Below are 21468 nucleotides of genomic sequence, written 5' to 3' on the forward strand. Positions count from 1 at the left end.
TGTCGCTGCTGACCGCCCAGATTATGCGCCTTACTTGTGAGAGTAACGACTCTTAGCCTTGCACTGGATCCACTCAGAGGGAGCCTCTACTTGTCCGTAACTGCGGTCTTGCAGTACAGTGTGTGCGGGTTCGATGGGGTCGCTGGCCTCGTCGCCAAAATGTAGTGCTTTACTAATAACGTAGCCAGAGCCAAAGGTACGTTTAAGCACTTTATTTATGCCAGCAACCCTGTGCTCCCTCCTCATCCACTTTCAACCGTCCTCTCCATACGTTCTCACTGGAACCACCCATTCCAGTCCCCTTCAACACTCCACGTTCCATCCATACACATACTCGAGCAGAGCGCAGGCATTTAATTAAGAACACTAGACTTATCAAGACATGCAATCTTTCGCCCATAACCTGTTCTGCCTCCCAGTCTGGCCCTCAGAGACAGCACCTGCAGAAACCTTCAGACTCTCCCAATGTCTCGGCCACTGGGCCACCACAGGCTTGCTCCCCCAAGGCAGAAATTGGTTCACCAAACACAAAACACCAGCTGCCAAAACCACAGCAGTTCAGGACAACACCAAACTCTGAACTAGGCAGAGCGGACCTTGCACGGCATCGCCACCAATGCAGACCACTGCTCCAGGTTGGCACACTGTGCCTAAGTACCAAGTGCCAGCAGCCAGGATCAGAGAAAGCAAAAGCACACCTGCGTATATTGACTATGATAATCAAACTTGTATTGGTTTGTAACATACTCACATCAAACTGATATTGGGTTCTGATACGCTCCTATGCGACCTTTGTGAAAAATGATTATATGGGATCCTACTTCTTTAGATGATTGTCCTGGATGCCAAAGCATTAATGTTGAAATAATTGTTATGCTTTCCCAATCATTGGCAAATTCCAAGTCATTACCAAACGTGATATAGTCAGGAAATGATTTGTAAAAGGGATATAGTTAGTAAATGGTTTGATTGTTGGATTCTATAATGCATTGTTGAATACATCAATGAAAAGAGTGGGAATTGGATCCCCACAGATATCTGGTGTGAAATATGGCTGTATCTCCCAAACCCTAATAGGAATATTGGGGGGAAATAGAATTGGACTGTTGGGTTAATGTGCTACTAATACCATGCTTTGAGTTATAGTATTTGATTATAATTTGGTGTATAGTGCGTGGTTTTGCAAATGTTACCAAACATAACTCACCAATTTGACATACTAATTGTCATGCAGGATGAACTTGTCATGTATTTCTATGCATCAAATAGGTTTATTTATCATGCTTTTGTACATACAGCTTTGTAACATGGGGATGCACTGGTAGAAGACACAGATGATAAATAAGCGTTCTTAGAATTTGTTTTATAGCATATATGTTTGTTATACCTCTGAACAAAATTCGGAGTAATGTGAATAAGCATATGTTGCCAAATAACAAGCTGGGCGCACGTACCCTTAATGGACCATCAGTGCCCTAACCCTCTTTAAAGTTAAGGCAAACTCTGTTGTGTACTTACAGAAGAGCAGGATAGACTGCATTTTGTAGCTATGCAAAATACTGTGCGCTACGGAAAGTGTGTCATTTGTAGTAGCAGCTATGCTCTCTTATGATTTCAGTGTTCTTTGAATCTATTTTAGTGTAATACCAAATGTTAAATTATAAACATATAAACTACAATTAAGAAAAAGTGTATAATCTGCTTGCAATGCCATCGCAACTATCCGATTATGATGTAGTACAGTAGTTGTGACATATTTACATTGTACACAAGTCATTATTTTACTGATTTCTGCCGCTAAAATCAACCCAAACAAACATTCTTCTTAGGCTTGTACCTCACTCATAGACCACCCTTGGACCTTGCTTGAGCCCCATATTCTACCAAGGACCATCGCCACCCTATGGTCCATCCTTGTCCAACATCCTTCCTCGAGGTTCATCCCTCGCCTAAATCCCATCTTTAATTCAAGGACAATTCCTGCCCCAAGGCACATTGTCCATATAGGGAGGTCCATCTGTACTCCTAGGCCCATCCACAACTAAAGGACCATCCCTGCCCCAAGGCTCCTTCCTGTTCTGGGGCCTATCACCTCCCTGAGGTCCAACCATACTATGAGGTACATTTGCTCAAGGACCAGTCCCTGCACCCAACTGGGGTAAGAACTAGGGAACTGTGGGCCTCATCACAAGTCCGGCGGTAGAACGGCGCAATCACAGCCGGGCTCAAAGAGCGTTACCTCCGGGTCATGCGGCCCAATCAGTGCTGTATCACAATCTGGCTTGAAGGCTCCCCAGACACCGATGGTAATGCTATTAGCACCTGGCAGTAATGTGCCGGAATAAGGGCTACTACCAAAGAAGCAGCGCTAATAGCGCTACCACCGGCAAATCCTGGCGCTATTAGCGCTGGCGGAAATAGCGTCATCGCCTGAACGGGAAACAGCACAGCGGCCATTTTGAAAAACACAATCAATTGAATATCTCCACAACCTGCAGCCATCCGGACCTGTGAAGTTGCAAATATGTCCCAGGAGAGGCTACAAGGCAAGGGGGCTGAACATCGCCTGAGAAAGACTACATTTTGTGAGGGGGAGTTTGTGGTCCTCAAAGATGAGGTAGTGGCCCAGTGTGAGGAGCTGTACGTAGGCAGGCAAAAGAAGACCAGTGGCCAGCGGCGGACAGCAATGTGGAACACCATCGCCCAGAACGTGACAGCAGTTTCCAGTGTACCCCGTGATGGTGAGGACTGCTGCAAGAGGTGGAACAACCTGAGGGTAAGGGTGTGGAGACTGCTGTCCCAACACCGCCGTGAGTCCCTTGCGACTGGAGGAGGCACTGTCGAGCCACTGGTTCTCAACACCTGTGAGGAGAAATGCAGCACAGTGCTAGACCTCGAGAGGCTAGAGGGAGTAGGTAGTGCGAAAGTGGGAGCCAGCAGCCAGGATGCAGTAGGTCAGTGTCGCCCCCCAACAAATGCATGCATAAATGACAACCTAGCATAAGAAGCCCCAGCGACAGGGACACAAGTCAGCAGAACCCGAAGCTGGGCATGCAGACAGGGCAGAGTGACGGGGTGGCACATTAACCACCCTCCACAGCAGCCATGGGGCATGGCACCAAGGGCACCCCTGATCGCCACTGCAGCTGCAAGGGCAGACAAGTGAACCAAACAAAAGCCATGCGCATCACACCCTATAGGGCGCACCCTGTGCCAGCAAGATTGATGTGTGTGAGCATCCATGACACTCTGCAGCAGTCACCCAGGGCATGAAGCTGTGCCAGTAGGCCTGCCCCATGAGGGCTTGGCAGACAAGCCACAGGGAAGTAGACGTCCCACACACAGACATGTGCCCAGCCAGCCAGCATGGCAAAGCCTGCAGGTGGTACCACAGTCCCTCCGCCAACACCAGCAGCCACCGGGAGCAGTGCAGGCCAAGCTACACCCACACCTGCAGCTGTATGCACGGTCACAGAGACTACACCTGCTGGCAGTCCCACTGAGGAGCCACAGGGGGACACCATGGGTAGCAGATGGGAAGCAGGTACAAGTGGATCTAAGTCACCTGGCCTAATCACCACCCACCTTCTTAGCCCTGCCTCTTCCTTCCTGCTCTTAACTCTTAAATCAAGGACGTCTCTTGCCCGGGCATCCGATGCGAAGGGCAGACACCGAAAAGGGTAATTCCTGTTCAGACCAGGAGGACCCAGGGCCCGACCCCTGCTCAGACAGCAGGTAAGCATGCACCAAAATGTGTTTACTCCCTCTGTCCCCACAGGCCATCTCCACCCCCTATGGTTCCCCTGTGATGTTCCCTTGTGCCCCCCCCCCTTCTCAGACACAGGTGTTGCCTGTTTTGCTTGATTCTTCTACCCTGCTCCCCCCTCCAGCCTACTTCTGCAGGAGTCTGTCCTGATACATTCTGGTTTCACCATCACCGTCTTGTGGCCAATGCTGGATTTGACTTTTATGGACTTCATTGATTCACAGTGCGTCACCCTTTCTCAACTCTCATGCTGGACTTCCTTTGCATCTTGCACTCATGGTGGCCCTGAATCATGCTGTTCACATCTTCAGCTTGTATCCTGGCTTGCAACATTATGTGTTACTACTTACTTCTGCAATTGTATTGGCTCTCCCCTCTTGCTTCTCCACGCTTTTTGACTGCTTACTCTCTGTTCTCTCCTCCTCTCTCTTTCTCCATTTTCCTATCTCCTTCCCTCCTCCCCTTACTTTCTTCTATGCACTTACTCTATCAGAATTGTCCCTGGATCTAGTATGATAGCAACCTCGTCTGTCTCTTCCCCCCTTCCCTTACTTGTTCCCCCCCCACCCCAGCACTATCTGAAATGTTGTCAGGCCTAGTAGATAGTCACTTGTTTTGTTCCTCCCCTCCCTTTCTGCACCCCTCTCCCTCACCTTTTGTTTTTCTCCGGCTCTACCAGAAATGTCATCAGGCCTAGTACGGTAGTCGCCTGTCTGTTTCCATTTTCTTCCCACTCTAGCCCTCCCTTCCTTATCTATGGGGGTCCTTACGTGTATGGCGGTGGGGGCTTAACGGCACCGTTAAGGATGGCAGTGCCGTTAAGCCCCTACAGCCATATTCCGAGGTCCCTTAGCGGGTCCCAGCAGGAACGGCTGGTCTGACCAGCCGTTCTTAGCGGGACCCGTTAAGGGACCTTGGAGCAAATAACGGGCCCACTATTAGCGGGCCCGTTATTTGCTCCTTCCCCATTCCCATTAAGCCCTATGGGGGCTCAAATGGGAATGGGGAATGGTTTACTGAATGGGGATTTACCGGGTCCTCAAAGGTTGGAATGACCTGGTAAATCCCCATTCAGTGAGACCGGATCCGGACCCGGGTTTGGAGGCAGCCATGGCGCTACAAACTCGTAATGACCCCCTATGTCTTAGCTCTTGCACTATCTGAAATGTCATCAGGCCGAGTACGATAGTTAATTTCACATCCTTACTGTTAATGGCCTGTAAGAATGTAATTGTATTTTCCTTTGTTCCCTCCCTTGCCTTGAAGCGCTTTGAAACACATTGTGTATAGGCGCTATATAAATAAACTATCATACCAGCCCAGAGTCCACACCTGCCGAGGGGAGTTGGTGGTGGGAGGAGGGAGGTGGGGTAGTGTGCTGGGGAGTTGGTGGTGGGAGGAAGGTGGGGGGATAGTGTGCTCGGGAGTTGGTGGTGCAAGGAGGGAGAGGGGATAGTGTTCTGGGAAGTTGGTGGTGGGAGGAGGGAGGGGGATAGTGTGGTGGGGAATTGGTGGTGGGAGGAGGGAGGGGGATAGTGTGCTGGGGAGTTGGTGGTGGGTGGAGGGAGGGGGATATTGTTCTGGGGAGTTGGTGGTGGGACGAGGGAGGGTGGATAGTGTGCTGGGGAGTTGATGGTGGGAGGAGGGAGAGGGGGATGGTGTGCTGGGGCGTTGGTAGCAATAAAACTGTTGAACTGCATCAATGCGAGGACATTGTTGATTGTGTCAAAGCCTTGTCGGCAATCTGTATGCTTCTGGGTGCAGTGGTTCGCCATTGGGGGGTAGGTGTACATGGGTGCATGTCAGTGGTTCTATATGGCACTTATTTAGTAGTTGTTGCTATTTTTGCATGTTGCATTCTGGTAGGCATGTTGGTGCTTACAATTGCTACTATATGTCTACATGGGCTCATCCCTCATGTTGGGTGCAACATATACATGCTCCCTGGGCTGTACTGTGACGCTGGTATGGGAGGTGGCCAGGTCAAACTCTTGCAGACATTTATCATGCAATGCTTTGTGTCAGTGTTCACGTCCAAAACCAGCCCCACCTCTCCCAATTTGGTCAGGTGCTCCGCAGAGCATGCATGCCAGCCAGTTGTACTCACCCACTATCCACGTCTGTTGTCCACAGTGCCTCTCCATGTATCCTGGGAGTGTGCTTTTCTGCAGCACCATGGAATGTGGGTGGAACCTGGGTAGCGGGCACAGCAGTGGGTGATGATGAGGTTGGGGTCATAGGCACATTGAGGGAGTGGTTGTGTTTGTGTTTTCTGTACACTGCTTCGTGGGCCAGTGGTGCCACCAATGCAACATGGGTGCAGTCCAGGGCTGTTATCACATTTGGCATGTGTGCTATGATATGATATGATGTGGCATTTATAATACGCCTGTACACAAGTGTTTCTAGGCGTGACAAGACCAGGAGGGGAAAACAAGGGAGGACAAAATAACAATCTTACTAGGCCTTGTGTCATTCAGATTGCGCAAGTGCAGGGAAGAGGGAAGGAGAGAAGTGCCCGGGGGGAGGGGAAGGGGGAGTGCAGTTAACTCACAAGTGCAGCCAGTGGGTGGCTCATAAGTGCAGAGAGAAGGGACTCTAGGGTTGCAGATACAGCCTCATCATGAGTTGGGCCCAACTGTATTAGCGTTACCGCCCAACCCTCCGGCGGTATTCCCAACGGATCACGGGTTGGGCGGTAACAGTAATTTCCTGTCCCCCATTGGGAATTTCCTGCTCAATTAGCGCGCGCTACTAGCACGGTGCTCATTGCACACAAAAATGGGAATTTTTCGAGCGCATTTACCTCCAGCTTAGAGCTGTAGGTAAATGCTGCCAACCCAAGATTGAGCGGACCTGTAAATGCGGCTGAAATAGTGTTACCACCGCATTTAAGGACTATTGCCCAACTCGTGATGAGGCTGACAGACCCTTAAATGCTCGGAAGCCCAGAGGCGGTGCGAGGGACATGCAGGAGCTTGGGCCCGAGTTCAGAGGGTGACCAGGTGACCAGTGCGTGGAGCAGTCAGGTGCATCAGCATCAGCAGGGGAGAGGAAGAGAGAAAGCAGAAGAAAAAGGGAAGGTCTTGAGTTGCTTCCAGAACCGGAGGTGGTTCTGCTCAAGTTTGAAAGAGGCAGGGAGGCTGTTCCAGAGGGAGGCCCCAGCCGAGGGGATAGATCTGCCCCCAACTCTCTGCTTGGAGAAGCGTCTGACCCTCAGAGCGTTGGAGGTGGATTAGTGTAAAGCTCGAGAAGGAAGATGTTTTGGAAGAGAAAGTTGGAGATATAGCGGTCCCAGACCCCAGAAAGCCTTGTGGACGATGCAGAGGGTCTTGAACTTGATCCTTGCAGCCACGGGAAGCCAGTGAAGAGATTTCAGAGCTGGAGAGATACGATCCCTGGGCTTGAGGCCAAGGACAAGTCTTGCAGTCCTGTTCTGCATAAATTGTAAAGGTCGAAGAGTAGAGGCAGGAAGATTTAGAAAGAGGCTGTTGCAATGGTCCAGCCTAGAGAGGACCAGAGCTCTGGAGACACTGAGCTTCTGGGGGAAAGTGAGAAAAGGAAGAATACCTCTGGGGAGGTGCAGCTGATAGTTTGACTTCTTGGAGACATCAGAGATGTAAAGAGAGAAGGAGTGGGTGGAGTCGAAGATGACACCAAGGTTCTTAGCCTCAAAGGAAGGAGCAGGGAGAGGGCCAAGAGTGGGCGGCCAGAGAGAGAGAGAGAGAGAGAGAGAGAGAGAGAGAGACAGGAAAGGAGGGAGCGGGTGTCCCAATTAGGAGGATCTCAGTCTTACTGGCATTAAGGCAGAGATCATTGGCGGCACGCCAATCCTGAATTGCGGCCAGACAGTCTGGTATGAGAGAAGAAGCAGAGGTGGCTGAGGGGAACCTGAAAGAGCTGGGTGTCATCTGCATAACATTGAAAATTGGAGCAGAAAGTGGATGCAGTGGGCAAGAGTTGCCAGGTAGTGGTTGAAGAGCCAGGGAGTGAGGTTAGACCACTGGGGAACACCACAATTAGAGAGGGAGATAGACGCAAGGAAAGACTCCAGTTGGACCTGAGAGGGCCGGTCAGTGAGAAAGGAGGTCAACCAGGCCAGGGCCTGATCAGTAATACCAAGGTTATCCCGGAGACGATTGAGCAGGATGGCATGGTTGTCCGTGTCAAAAGCAGAGGATAGATCAAGGAGAATGAGGACAGAAGGGAGATTAGAGTCAAGGTTGGAGAGCAAGTCTTCATGTGTGTTCAGGAGAGCAGTTTCTGTGCCTCAGACGAACCAGGAGTGGCAGAGGAGGAGGAAGAGGAGGTAGAGGAAGAGAGGGTGCATAGGATGTCCTGGTTTTAGTAGTGAAATGAGAGGCCAAGGCCAAGGCCGTGCAGATGACCTGGGAGGGAGCAGGAGAGGTAGAGGCTGCAGCAGGATTGGCCAGCTCCTTGCAGATTTTGAAGAGTACGGCCGAGTTGTTAGATGCCACAGAGATGCAGGCTTGGATGTAGGGTCTCTTCTTAGAGAGGACAGAGAGTCTGTACTGCCTTTGGGGCAGGCGACAGACCAGTTTGTCAGAGGGTGTGCCAGAGGCCCTCCACTTCCTATCTGCCACCCTACACTTGCATTTAAGGGCAGCAAGGTCGGAATCGTTCCAAGAGATTCACTTGGATTTGGGCTTCAAGCGTATCCTCATGACAGGGACATGGACATCCAGAGAGATAGAGAGATGAAGGTTAAAGAGGGCTGTGTCAGGATGTGAGTCAGGCAAAGGTGTAGGAGGAGGAGTGAAAGAAGCATCATAACCCTCAACTGACACACACTTCATGGGTCGGATGACCGAGAAGGTAGGTGGCAGTGCTGGAGTCGGCTTGACCTACGGGGAAGAGAGAGAGGGGTGGGTCAAAAGGAGAAAGTGATCACTCCAAGAGAGAGAGGAGGGGTGAGAGGGTTAGAGAAGGGTAGGTCTGAGGAGATTAGAACATCCAAGGTGTGCTCTGCAGAGTGAGTCGGGCCAGAGGGAAGAATAGAGAGAGAGAATCGCAGAGGTTGCAAAAGAGTCCTCAAGAAGGGCTGGTAGCGTCCAGGTGGATGTTCGAGTCTCTGAAGAGGAGAAGTTGGGAGGTAGAGGCAAGGAGCAAGGAGGAGAGGTCAGCACACTCAGAGAGGAAGAGGGCGACCTGGCCAGGCGGTCTGTAGATAGTGCCCACAGTGAGAGAGAGGGCAGGAGAGACAGATAACCTGCATACCAGGCATTAGAAGGAGGAGTAGTGCTGCATTGGAGTGATAGAAGCAGGATTCCACTCTGGGAAAATCAAGGCTACACCCCCACTGGGACGGGTGGTTCTGGGTTCAGAGAGTGTCTTGTAGCCATTGGGAAGGATAGTGTCAAAACACATGACAGAGCTGGCCGAGAACCAAGTCTCGGTGAGACTGAGTACACCCAAATCAAGCTCTTCCAGGAAATGGCAGATGACAGAGGAGTGTTTGACAGCTGAACGAGAGTTGAGAGTAGCGATGTGGAGCAGGTTGCCACATTTGAAGGACTTTTTTGGGAGGGGTACAGCCCAGAGGTACACCCTGAGGAAGTGTTGGAGGTGCCCGAGGATGGGCAGAGGACGAATGAAGAGAAGGCAGGGTAGTCAGATAGGGAGAAGAGAGTGCCAGAGAGGTGGCAGAGGAGGGAGGCAACAGGGTGGCCACAGAAGCATCAGGGGGTGCCGAAGAGGTGGCAGAGAAAGGAGGCGGCAGAGAAGCCAGAGAGGGGTGGGAAGGGATAGCAGGAGAGGAAAGGAAGTTGATAAGGTGCAAGAAGTGTCTATCAAAGAGGAGGAGATTGTCCTGAAGGCCCTGGACCAAGACAGTGCCATTTAAGTAGACATTAATGATGTTCTTAGAGGAGTGGAAGGGTGCCGGAGGGCCTCCCACCGGGTACCACCATTAATGGGAGAAGAGGAAAAAGGAGAGAGAACAGAGACCATATAGGGGGTCTATAGGCCTGGGGAGGGAACGGCAAAGAGTATGTCGGTAAGGGTCTGTCTGGAGGAAGCACTTTATAGGTATCAGCGATAGGGATGCCTGGCTTGGAGACCAGGATGTCCCCTTTGAACTTCTTCCTGCCAGACTTAGTGAGAGGGATAGGATAGTCGATAGAAAAGCAGTTAGAAAAGATAGGTGAGACAGAGAGCACCATGGGGGATGCAGGGAGGAAAGAGGGGGTAGGGAGTGGGGAGCCCAGGCAGGGGAGGTCACACAAGGGGTGCAGATAGGAGGGAGGCACCGGGGGGGGCAAGAAAGAGAGGGGGGCACAACAAAGAACAAAAACAACGCACCTACATATCAGATGCAGTACAGAACCATCAGAAAGAAAAGAGCACAACAGTGAACCTAGAAGTAGAGAATGCAGATGTAGTACAGAACCTGGCAAAGCACAAATCACAAAAGGGAACCTGGATTAAAGAAAGCATATGCAACACAGGACCAAAAGCAAAACACAGAGGTCAGCAAGGAACCTAGAAGTGAAGAATGCAGGCAATTGCAATGTGATGCCACAAACCGGGATAACAACACAATATCAAGAACCGTGGAGAGCAAACAGCAAGTCAATACAATCAACAATACAGACAACAGGAACCTAGAAGAAGAATGCAGCAATGCAAGGTAATTCCAGAAAAACAGTGGTGCACGTGACAGTTTCAGAATAGTACACAAGAGATTGAAGAGGGAATGGCTGAGATGTGAGAGGAAGGAAGAGAAACGCAGGAGGGGGGAACGGTATAGGATGCAGGGACCTATGATGCGTGGGAGCGCATGCAGCAAAGTATTTGAGCACAGCACAATACAACACACACTGATTCGAAATTCCCAAAATGGGGAAAAAGGCTATGTTTTGAACACAGCACAATACAACACACCCAGATTCCACTTACCTCATCAGTCTCAGCAGGTCCACAGCTGCAGGCTACGTGTTACCACGGCAGACACCACTGGAGCTATCCTTATCCTCTGGTCCTTGGCTGAGGGGGCTGCCACAGTAGGGTTGACTTGGTTGGTCGATTTTAAAGGGCCTGGCAACCAATGGGAGTGCGGTGGGATGGAGGGAGGGGCAACAAACAAGGAAGCAACTGGGACAAAGGGAGCGGGGAGCGGGCCCACACACGCTATGGCATAGAACCGTGCCTTCATGGCATTCACCTGGGCTGACGTGGTGGTCAGTGTGATGTGGTGTTGCACATGATGCAGGAGGGCATCCATCACCTAGCCCAACAGTGCACAGAATGTGGGCTGTGCCGTGCCGTGAATGCTGGGAGGTGCCTGTACTTAGAAATTGTAGTACTGGCACTGGCTTCAGCAGTGGGGCCACAGCTGTACGGATGTTTATCCTGCTCCCTATATGCTCCTGGATCGCGATGTGCAGCTCTGTGATGGTCTCCCCGTTCAGGTGGTACAGTGTCACCAACTGTGTGTCAGTGAGGGTCCAGTGTGACGGCCTGTCGCTGGGGATGAGTGCACGCCTTGCTTGTGCTCTTCTTCTTCACCTACTCTTCCACCCCCCCCCCCCACTCCATGTGCCCTTGCCTGCTCCTCCTGCCTCTCTGCTTCCAGGCGCAGCATGAGCAATTGCCTGTCCCAGCTCACAGTGGCTAATGGCAGTATGGCGTGGGAAACAGTGAATGAAGCCATTTGGAGTGCACTGGTTGGACTTGTGCCTTGATTTCTGCCTCCTGTGTTTAGTTACCTCCAGCTGGAGGCTGGCAGTAACTGTGACATGTTTTTGCCGCAATTAGCGCTGTTTTTCGGCACTAATACTGTTGGACATGGACTTGTGATGCGGCTGTGTTTGTGCCTCATGTGGCTGGCTGTAATTGTGCCGGCTGTGACTGCGCCAGCTGGTTTTACAGTCGGCAGTATTTGCGCCGGATTATGATCCGGCAGAGCGGTATTGGCGCCGCTAATTCCGTTACCGCCAGACTTGTGATGATTCCCTGTGTAATTTGTTTGGCTTTCTTTGTTTTGATATCATCAAGAAAAAGATAACCACAAGATGTATATCATCAGGATATTCAAAGACACTTTGAAGTTCTATGTCTCAACCCACAGCCTCATGCTTTACATGGAATATAACTCCTCAGTGAATTTTAATATTTGTATAATGTACAGTTGGGAGTGAATTCTTCCAAGTATTGTTTTGGATTGGACTAATTTATTTTTACTATCTTTGGAATTATTGTGGTATATGTCCTGTGGGATTTAAATCAAGTGTGTTTGGTTGTAATTGCTTTATTTTTTTATGTTTTGAAAGAGCTTAAAACATGAGTTTTTCTATTAGGTAACTTAAAAATGATTATTCATTTGCAGGGATGTCATGTGTGGTCGATTGCAATGCCAAAATGTGACAGAGATACATCTGCCTGACCATCACACATCTATAATTCAAACTCCTTTTGGAAGCAGCTGGTGTTGGGGTATTGAATCCTTCTTTGATGGAGGTCTTGTCGATCTTGGTTTTGTGCCAAGTGGAGCAAGATGTGATGTTGGAAAGGTAATATTTAACTCCAAACTATTTACTTCTCTTTTTATTCATAAATAAAGCTGTCAACAAATTTGCAAAGCACAAATGCCCATGGTTTATTGTTGTGTTGTTACATAGTGATGCAGATAGAGGGCATAATACCTGCACATCTTCAAAATGATCAGCAAAGGTACAAATTCAAAAGCAAACATAAGCAGTGTTATTTAGATTTTGGTGACAAAGTTAAGTTTGTGGCAGTAAATGCAATGCCAACAGTAGTAAAGACATTCACTGATAGATTAATGCAATAGAAATACTTTTAAGATTGCAAATATTCATTTAAAACAGTGCTCCAATAATCCCTGACTCTAAATACTGCTATTGGAATTAGGTGTGGGATAAATGTTTGAATGTGCCGTTCAAGCACCACCTAACCTGATTCCAAGCCGCCTCTGTAAGAAAATTAAAAGAATTTTACTTTGGTTTCCAATGGAGCGATTATGGGGTCAAGCTTGGCTGTGATTGGCGGGAATATCTGGTATTTCAGGCATTCAAAATGAGCAAAGCATTCTGGCCATCTGATTATCTCGAAACCTAGACATTCTGGCCAAACACAGCATGCAGAATGTTCCGGTCCTTTGTTGAGCTGAAATATCTGCTTTCCCTTATTGGCTAGAATTCTGTCAAGACCGGAGGATCGAATTATGCTTTATTTTTTGTTATTTTTTTTTTATTACTTATATTTAATCAGTTAGATTTTTATAAGATCAGTATAGAAGAAAAGAAGAGAATTTCGGAGTTGCAGGAAGACTTTCGCCTAGTTCGAACGGGCTTCAATCATCTCCATGGGTATTTCAGAATCTTAGCCGCAGCGATCGTCCATCTGGTCTTTTCACCCGAGATCAGGCGGGCCCACCAAAACTCTTCTTCATGGAGTTTAAAATCCGCAAGCAGCGGAGTCAGTTACGCTATTCTTGCGGGTCTAGTCTCCAGGCAGGACATCAGGAAATGTCTTAATGTTTCCAATTGGTGTTGATTCTCACACAGTCTGCAGTTGTTTGAGCTGGTGGTCGATCTAATTGCCAAGATTTCCTGGGTGGGCAGAAGGTTTAGTTGCGCTCTCATGAACAAGCTTCTCAGAGGTTTATCTGGCAATTTGGTGCAATATGCTTGTGGAATCTTCTGTTTTTTTGGGGCCGTCGGAAGGTGGCTCAGCTGTTTATTCGATGCTGCTGTTTCATTTGTACTGATCCAGTCCCGTTTCTCCATTTTTGTTTTTATTCTCTGAGGGTTTGTGATCAGGTCTTCCTCACTGCAAGCTATATCGTACAGTAGGGACTTGTTATCCAACACCCATTTGTTAGGCAAATTACAGCAACCACTTTTGATTTCTTCTGCAATGAAGAGCTGCATACTGCTCGGTTGTACTATTGCTGTTAGCGAGAGTAGACCAAGTTCAAGCCTGATGGCTGCCATAGAGGTACATTTAGGTAAACTGAGGACTGTTCTCCATAGGTAGCCTTCCAATTTTGGCCAGAGGGTCCCTGGCATATTAGGTGTTGCGTCCATCCCGTAGGTTATTGACGGAACCACTTTTGTCTTGTAGAATTGTATTGCAGGTAGCAATGAAAATCTTCCGTATTTTTTGTCAATTGCTCTGGTTTGAGCTGTCAGAGTTCACGCTTTGTTCCATAGGGCCTGCTGTATCTTTGCTTCAGTTCTGGAGCTATCGATCATGACTCCCAGATATTTGAATTGTGAGACAGTTTCGACTTTTGTGTTGTCTAAGGTCCAATACAGTTGCTTGTTTTTCTTTGGATGTTTTTCGAGGATCAGAATTTTTGTCTTCCACTTGCTTATTTCCAAGTTGTTTTCCTCCATGTATTGCGACAAGTTGTTCAGCTGACGTTGAAGTCCGATCAGTGTTTGATACAGCAAGATCATATTGTCGGCATAAAGCATACGGGAGACGCTACACTTGCCTATTTTCGGAGGAAAAGATCTTGTCGTAGTTTCAGATTCTCTAAAGGCCCCCAGAAAAGCGATAAAGAGAGCAGGTGCTAAAGGGCATCCCTGTTTTACTCCCCTTTTAGAAGGTATTTCCTCTGACAGAGTGCCCTGTTGACTCAGGCGGACCCGCATTTTCGTGTTGGTGTGTAGAGCTATCACAGGTTCCAAGATCGACCGCGGACACTTCCAGGCTTCAAGCTTGGTCCAAAGTTTCTGTCGGTCTACTTGATCGAATGCTTGGGTTAGACTGATGAAAGCTAAGAAAACTCTTGGGGCGCCGACTTTGATTTGTTTTTGATTATATTTATCAGCAAGACCTTTCCAATAATGTCCAGGAGTGCAATTGGTCAGTAATTGATCGGGTCTTCTCTATTGCCCTTTTTAAAAATGGGTACTACCACCGCCGAGGTCCAGGAACTCGGAATTGATTTTGAGTCTGACCACCGGCGGAAAACCTTACTGATGAAGATTGTCCATTCCTCCGGATGTTGTTTGAGGTCGATGTTTGTGAAACCATCAGGTCCTGGGGCTCTTGAAGATTTTAGTTTTAGAATTGTTCTTTTAATGTTGTCTTTGTCTGTTAGGTCTACCCATGATACCTCAGATCTTTTTTCCACCATTGGAGGGTGGTCTCCTGGGGGTTTAAAAAGGTTTTTAAAGTAGGTCACCCAAAGTCTTCTGCTACAGCATTTGTGAGCTTCTCGTCGGTTCGGGGGTCTGTTTTCTTTATTAGTGCCCAGAACTCCTGTGATTTCTTGTTGCTTATGGTTTTTAGCATTTCCTCTGCGTCGTTTTGGTAGAGCTTGATCCTGTGGTTTTTCAGCCTTGATTCATATTTCCTTAGCTCATTGAGTAGGACGTTCTTAGTTGCGTCTGCATTATGGCTTTGAGACAGTCTTTTCAGTTGCCTTAGTTGCCTCCTTCTCTCCACCAGAATCTTGTTGTAGAAATGTTTGTTTTTTGTAGATGCTTTTTGTTAGGGAGAATTCTCTGTAAAGGCTAATTTCCCAAACCTAGTGAGTCCCCCAGCAGCTTTGCTGGATTTTTGGGGTTTATTTTTTTCTCCTGCTAAGAGTGAGACTCTTTTCCTCCCACTCTTAGACATGATTTGAGGTGTTCCTTTGACTTTATATGTGTTTTATGGGCTATGGGGTCCTTTACCCCAGAGGGCTTCATGTGTTTTTGGTATATGGGTTACACAGCACCCTCCATGCCGTAACCCAGGGGTGTCGTAGCGACCCCCAAACATAGACTCCATACCCTGGGACTGACTACTGTCTCCCAGGGCATGTAAAGTCACCATTGGCTTTACTAGTCTCAAATTGTGAACAGAACCAGTACAAACCATCCTATTGTGGACGTACTGGTCGGGGCAATTCGATTGCCCCGGGGTCTATTGTTCGAGGGGGCACTGTCCAGTCCCCCCTGACCGAGTTTGGCTGGTGGCAGTGGATACTACTTTTTATATTCGACCACGAATATATTCCTATGGGATTTTCCCATTGTTCGAGGCTACCACTTTTTAATATAGCCTTGAACATACCGCCGGTTTATTAAATTAATATAAATTCACCGGTTGGTATTTTTTTGCAGAAACTTGGTTCCAAAATGGCGTTTGTGTTCATTCTGTGAGTCCAACCAAAGTCGAGCCCTTTGTTCCACTTTTTGGCGGGCTTCTCCACAGAAGCCTCCAAAAGTGGTGCCACTCTGTCTGGGTACCACAGGGGGTGTGGGAGGGGGTTTAGGCACCCTGGACTGAGTTGCCTCGGCAACTCAAGTCGCACTCTTGTGTGATTGGCCCAAGTGGTGAGCCGCCTGGCTCACCACTTAGCATGTTTGAGTGACAGCTAGGCTGAATGAATAGGGGTTTTCTGCATAAAAGCAGGGCTTTGGGAACTGGAACTTCAGAAGTTGCCACAGGACCTAAAGAAACCACCGGTGGAGCCCTGCTGAACCGTCTCACCACTTTTCCCGACGACAGAGGAGATCTCCAGTCCGGAGAGTCTTCTTCCTTTGACTGGTGGGGATAACTAGTTTGCCCGTCTTTTCGCCTTCCTGGACCATCTCGTGGCCGCCTTGCCTGTGCCAAGCACCCCGGCAACTGGAATACCACGGTTTACCACTACAGCGAAGAAAAGGGTGGTACCTTGTAACCGGGAAACTCTGCGGCTGGTTTCTTCCCTGGCAGCGCAATGACCTTCAGCTTTCCTCCACGTCGAGACCTCCTCTTCTTCTGGACGAAACACCGACTTGCACCCGTTGCCAGGAACAACTGCCCCCGCTGGAGCGTTCTTCCCACTTTCAGGTACGGTGTCCCGCCTGGCTTCCCTTTGCGACAGATCATTCGGGGTGACAGTAAATCCTCGACTTTCTAACCTGGGTTAGCCTGGGACCTATTAACTAACTTTTCCTGATGTGATCTCAATCTTTTTGTGAACTATTTACAAAGACTCTTTGGGCATAACCCCACTGTTTGATTGTTAGGCAGAAACATGTGCAGTTCCCTCTGGGACCAGTGCAAAAGATTTAAGACTACAGTTGTTTGGCAGTAAACGCACTTGGTAGCAGTCTGTACCACACAGATTCACTTGGTAGCTGTGGCTGAGCAGTCAAACTTCCCTCAAGAAGAGTTAGGCAGTATGCAAAGTATACACAATAGGCACTCAGATACAATAGCACAAGCAAACACTGACCAGAGCTTTGGTATCAAAGTATATAATTATTTATTTAAAAAACACACTGATTGAAACACTCCAGCACTATTATTGTAAATCACTCTCAACACAGTTACTATTATTATATATACATCCCTTATTCCTTATCAGACAAGTCTTAGTTAACACCACTTATTTCCAGACAGAGGTGAGCGCTTAACTATAGATGGCACTCCAATAAGTTAACGAAAAAGGGAGGGAAAAGGGCAGAAGGTAGGAAAATACACCACACTACTCTTTAGGTACTCTAAAGCAAGGCAGGAAAGTCAAAAGTTACTTGTGAGCCAAAGTCCATAGGCCGGCCTACTCTTGGAGAGAGCAGGGCACAAATGCACCCAAGATCACACAATGACAACAGGCTTAAAAAGTCTTGCATGGAGTTCAGAAAGGTTTTAGTTAGGCTCAGAAAAGTTTAGCCAGGGTGTCCCAGGCTAACCCAGGTTCGAAAGCCGGGGGCTAAATCTACCCCGGTTGCAAGGGAAGCCAGGCGGAACACGGTACCTTATGTGGAAAGGATCCTCCAGCGGGAGCAGTTGTTCCTGGCAGCGGGTGCAAGTCGCTGCGTCGTCCAGAGGAAGAGAAGATCTCGACGTGGAGGAAAGATGAAGGTCGTTGCACTGCCAGGGAAGAAACCAGCCGCGGAGTTTTCCGGTTAAAGGTACTACCCTTTGATTTGCGGTAGTGGTAAAACGTGGTATCCCGGTTGCCGGGGTGCTTGGCACAGGCAAGGCGGCCACGAGATGCTCCAGGAAGCGAAAAAGGAAGCAGACTGGTTATCCCCACCAGTCGAAGGAAGAAGACTCTCCGAGCTGGAGATCTCCTCTGTCGTTGGGAAAAGTGGTGAGACGGTCCAGCAGGGCTCCACCGGTGGTGTCGTCGTAGCAGGTCAGCTCAGCTTCTCCCTCGTCGGATTCTTAGGTCCTGTGGCGACTCCTAAAGTTCCAGTCCCCAAAGCCCTGCTTTTATGCAGAAAAACCCCCATTCACTCAGCCTAGCTGTCACTCAAACATGCTAAGTGGTGAGCCGGCCGGCTCACCACTTGGGCCAATCAGGACGGAGTGTGACTTGAGTTGCCTAGGCAACTCAGTCCAGGGTGCCTAAATCCCCCTACACCCCTCCTAAGTACCCCAGACAGGGTGGCACCACTTTGGGGGGCTTCTGCGGAGAAGCCCGCCAAAAAGTGGAACAAAGGGCTGAACTTGGGTTGGAGTCACAGAAGCGAACACAAACGCCATTTTAGAACCGAGTTCTGGCAAAAAATACCAACCGGAGAATTAATATTAAATAAATAAACCGGCGGTATGTTCGAGGCTATAGGAATTAAATAATTAAAGTTGGTAGCCTCGAACAATGAGAAATCCCATAGAGATATATTTGCGGTCGAATATAAAAAGTAGTTTCCACTGCCACCAGCCAAAACTCGATCAGGGGGGACGGAGACGTGCCCCCTCGACTAACAGACCCCGGGGCAATCGAATTGCCCCGGCCAGTACGTCCACAATATGATGGTTTGTACTGGTTCTTTACATGCACTGGGAGACAGTAGTCAGTCCCAGGGTATGGAGTCTATATTGGGGGGTCACTATGACACCCCTGTGTTACTGCACTGAGGGTGCTGTGTAACACACATCACAAAAACACAGAAGCCGTATGGAGTAAAAGACCCCATAGCCCATTAAACACTTCTAGAGTCAAAGAAACACGCTCAAATCATGCCCAAGAGTGGGGGTAAAAGAGTCTCACTCTTGGCAGGAGAAAAAAATAAACCCCATAAATCCAGCAAAGCTGCTGGGGGACTCACTAGGTTAGGAAATTCAGCCTAAACAGAGAATTCTCCCTAACACTCACCCCCCCAGACTAAGGGACAGGAGGATTGAATCCACTCCTGGATGAACCTCATACCTCTAATCGATGACATACATCCTAGAGAGTCCATCAGCTTTTTGATGGTGACACCCTGACCTGTGCTCAATGGTGAAACCAAACCCTTCAAGGCAGATTGACCATCTCAATAGTTTTGGAGTTTCCCCTTTCATTTGCATCAACCATCTCAAGGGTTGGTGGTCAGTCTGAATGACAAAAGTAGAACCATACAAGTATGGCCTAAACTTCTTCAGTGCCCACACAATGGCAAAACATTCTCTTTCAATTATTGCCCACCTTGTCTCAGGATCCTTCATTTTACGGCTGATGAAGCAAATGGGGTGCTCCCTACCCTTCTCATCCAGTTGGCTAAGGACTGCACCTATACCTACATTGGAAGCATCAGTCTGTACAATGAAAGTTTGGTGGTAGTCAGGAGTTCTCAGTACTGGTGCTTGGCACAGAACTTTCTTCAGGTTTTCAAATGCCTGATTGCACTCCTCATTCCATTTTACCTTTTTAGGGCATTTTGGAGAGGAGATTACATTCAATGGAGAAGCTATGGTCCCATAGTTCTCTATGAAATTCCTGTAATACCCAGTGAGGCCTAGGAAGGCTCTCACCTGGGTTTGAGTAGTAGGTGTTGTTCAATTCTGCACAGCTTCGATCTTGCTGAGCAAAGGCCTTATTTCTCCACCTCCTACCTCATGCCCAAGGTAGACCACTTTACTCTGTCCAATTTGGCATTTACTTGCCTTTATGGGCAGATGGGCCTGCTCAAGAGCCTGCAAAACATGTCCTAGGTGGTGCACATGTTCCTCCCAGGAGTGGCTGAAGACTGCAATGTCATCCAAGTATGCCATGCAAAAGTCCTCCATCCCAGCTAGAACTTGGTTTACCATCCTTTGAAATGTAGCAGGTGCATTTTTCAGTCCAAAAGGCATAACCCTGAATTGGTATAAGCCAACTGGGGTAGAAAATGCAGTTTTCTCCTTGGCATGGTCTGTCAGGGCTATTTGCCAATAGCCTGACGTAAGGTCAAATGTGCTGAGGTACTTGGCTGAGCCAAGTCTATCCACCAACTCATCTGTCCTTGGCAAAGGGTGGGCATCAGTCTTGGTGACTGCATTAAGAGCTCTATAGTCCACACAGAATCTCAACTCTTTGGATCCTGCCTTTGGTACTAACACAACGGGGCTAGACCATGGACTAGTAGAGGGCTCTATTACCCCGAGATCAAGCATCTTCTTGACCTCACCTTTGATGTGGGTTCTGACATGTTCTGACATTCTGTACCCTCTGCTTTTGACTGGCAGACAGTCACCAGTGAGAATATCACGCTGGCCCCAAGGGGTCAAGCCTGGTGAAAGTGAGAACATGGAGGCAAACTGATTTAACATAAATTTGCACTCTTCTTGTTGCTCAGGTGTCAGATCTGAAGAGAGATTAACTCCTTCAACCTTTTCGTCCAAAGGTAAGCCTCTAAGGAGGTCAGGTAGAGCTTCACTCTCCTCCTCCTCTTCCGATGAAGCTAGAAGCAAGGCTCCTACTTCTGGTCTAGAGACATAGGCTTTGAGGCGGTTGGTGTGGAAGACTCTGGGAGCTTCCCTGGGTTTGCCCAGATCCACCAGATAGTTGACCTCTCCAAGTTTTCCCACAACCTTGAAGGGTCCCATCCATTTGTCTTGCAAGACCCTCTGCCTTGTTGGGAGCATAACGAGAACTAGCTGGTCTTGAGTGAACTCAACCATGTTAGCCTTCTGATCATGCCAATGCTTGACCAGAGCTTGTCCAGCCCTCAAGTTGTCACTTGCTTCTGCCATCATGTGTGACATTCTCCGTCGGAGACCTATCACGTAGTCAGTCACTCTGACTGGCTTGGGGGAAGGAGCACTCTCCAACCCCTCCTTGATCAGGGCCAATGGACCTCTGACCGGATGGCCATAAAGAAGCTCAAAGGGAGAATAACCTACTCCCTCCTGAGGGACTTCTCTATAAGCAAAGAGAAGGCATGGCAGTAGAAGGTCCTACATTTTTTAAGGGGTTCCTCTAAAGCACCTATCATGCCCTTCATGGTTCTGTTAAACCTTTCTACCAACCCATTTGTCTGAGGGTGGTATGCTGTTGAGAACTTGTAAGTAACTCCGCAGGTTTTCCACATGGATTTCATGTAGTGGGACATAAAATTCGACCCCCTGTCAGAGATTACTTCCTTAGGAAACCCAACCCTGGTAAAAATACCAAGGAGGGCCTTAGCCACAGCCGGAGCTGTAACAGTCCTCATAGGAATTGCCTCAGGGTACCTAGTAGCATGGTCTACTACAACAAGGATAAACCTGTTGCCTGAGGAGGTTGGGGGATCAAGGGGACCAACAATGTTAATCCCTACCCTCTCAAATGGGACTCCCACAACTGGGAGAGGCACTAAAGGTGCCACATTCTTGGAACCAACCTTACCAGAAGTCTGGCAGGTATGGCAGCTCTTACAATACTTATCTACTTCAGCCCCCATCTTTGGCCAATAAAAGTAGAGAGAGAGCCTTTCCTTGGTCTTCTTGAAAGTCAAGTGACCAGCCAAAGGTATCTCATGGGCTAGTTGTAAGAACTGTTGTCT

The 21468-nt window shown here is 48.6% G+C and overlaps 1 protein-coding gene across 1 annotated transcript in view; it reads left to right on the forward strand.

The window, feature by feature from the left end:
* Positions 1–21468, forward strand: part of LOC138493169 (disintegrin and metalloproteinase domain-containing protein 9-like) — a 4098706-nt gene that overhangs the window by 3069220 nt on the left and 1008018 nt on the right. Inside the window, exon 16 of the mRNA XM_069620352.1 lies at positions 12114–12297. Within this exon, the coding sequence (XP_069476453.1) occupies positions 12114–12297 (184 nt within the window). The remainder of the gene's footprint in view (positions 1–12113; positions 12298–21468) is intronic.

This window comes from Ambystoma mexicanum, chromosome 10 (genome assembly GCF_040938575.1).
Source record: "Ambystoma mexicanum isolate Mex_15411 chromosome 10, UKY_AmexF1_1, whole genome shotgun sequence".
Classification (NCBI taxonomy): Eukaryota; Metazoa; Chordata; class Amphibia; order Caudata; family Ambystomatidae; genus Ambystoma; species Ambystoma mexicanum.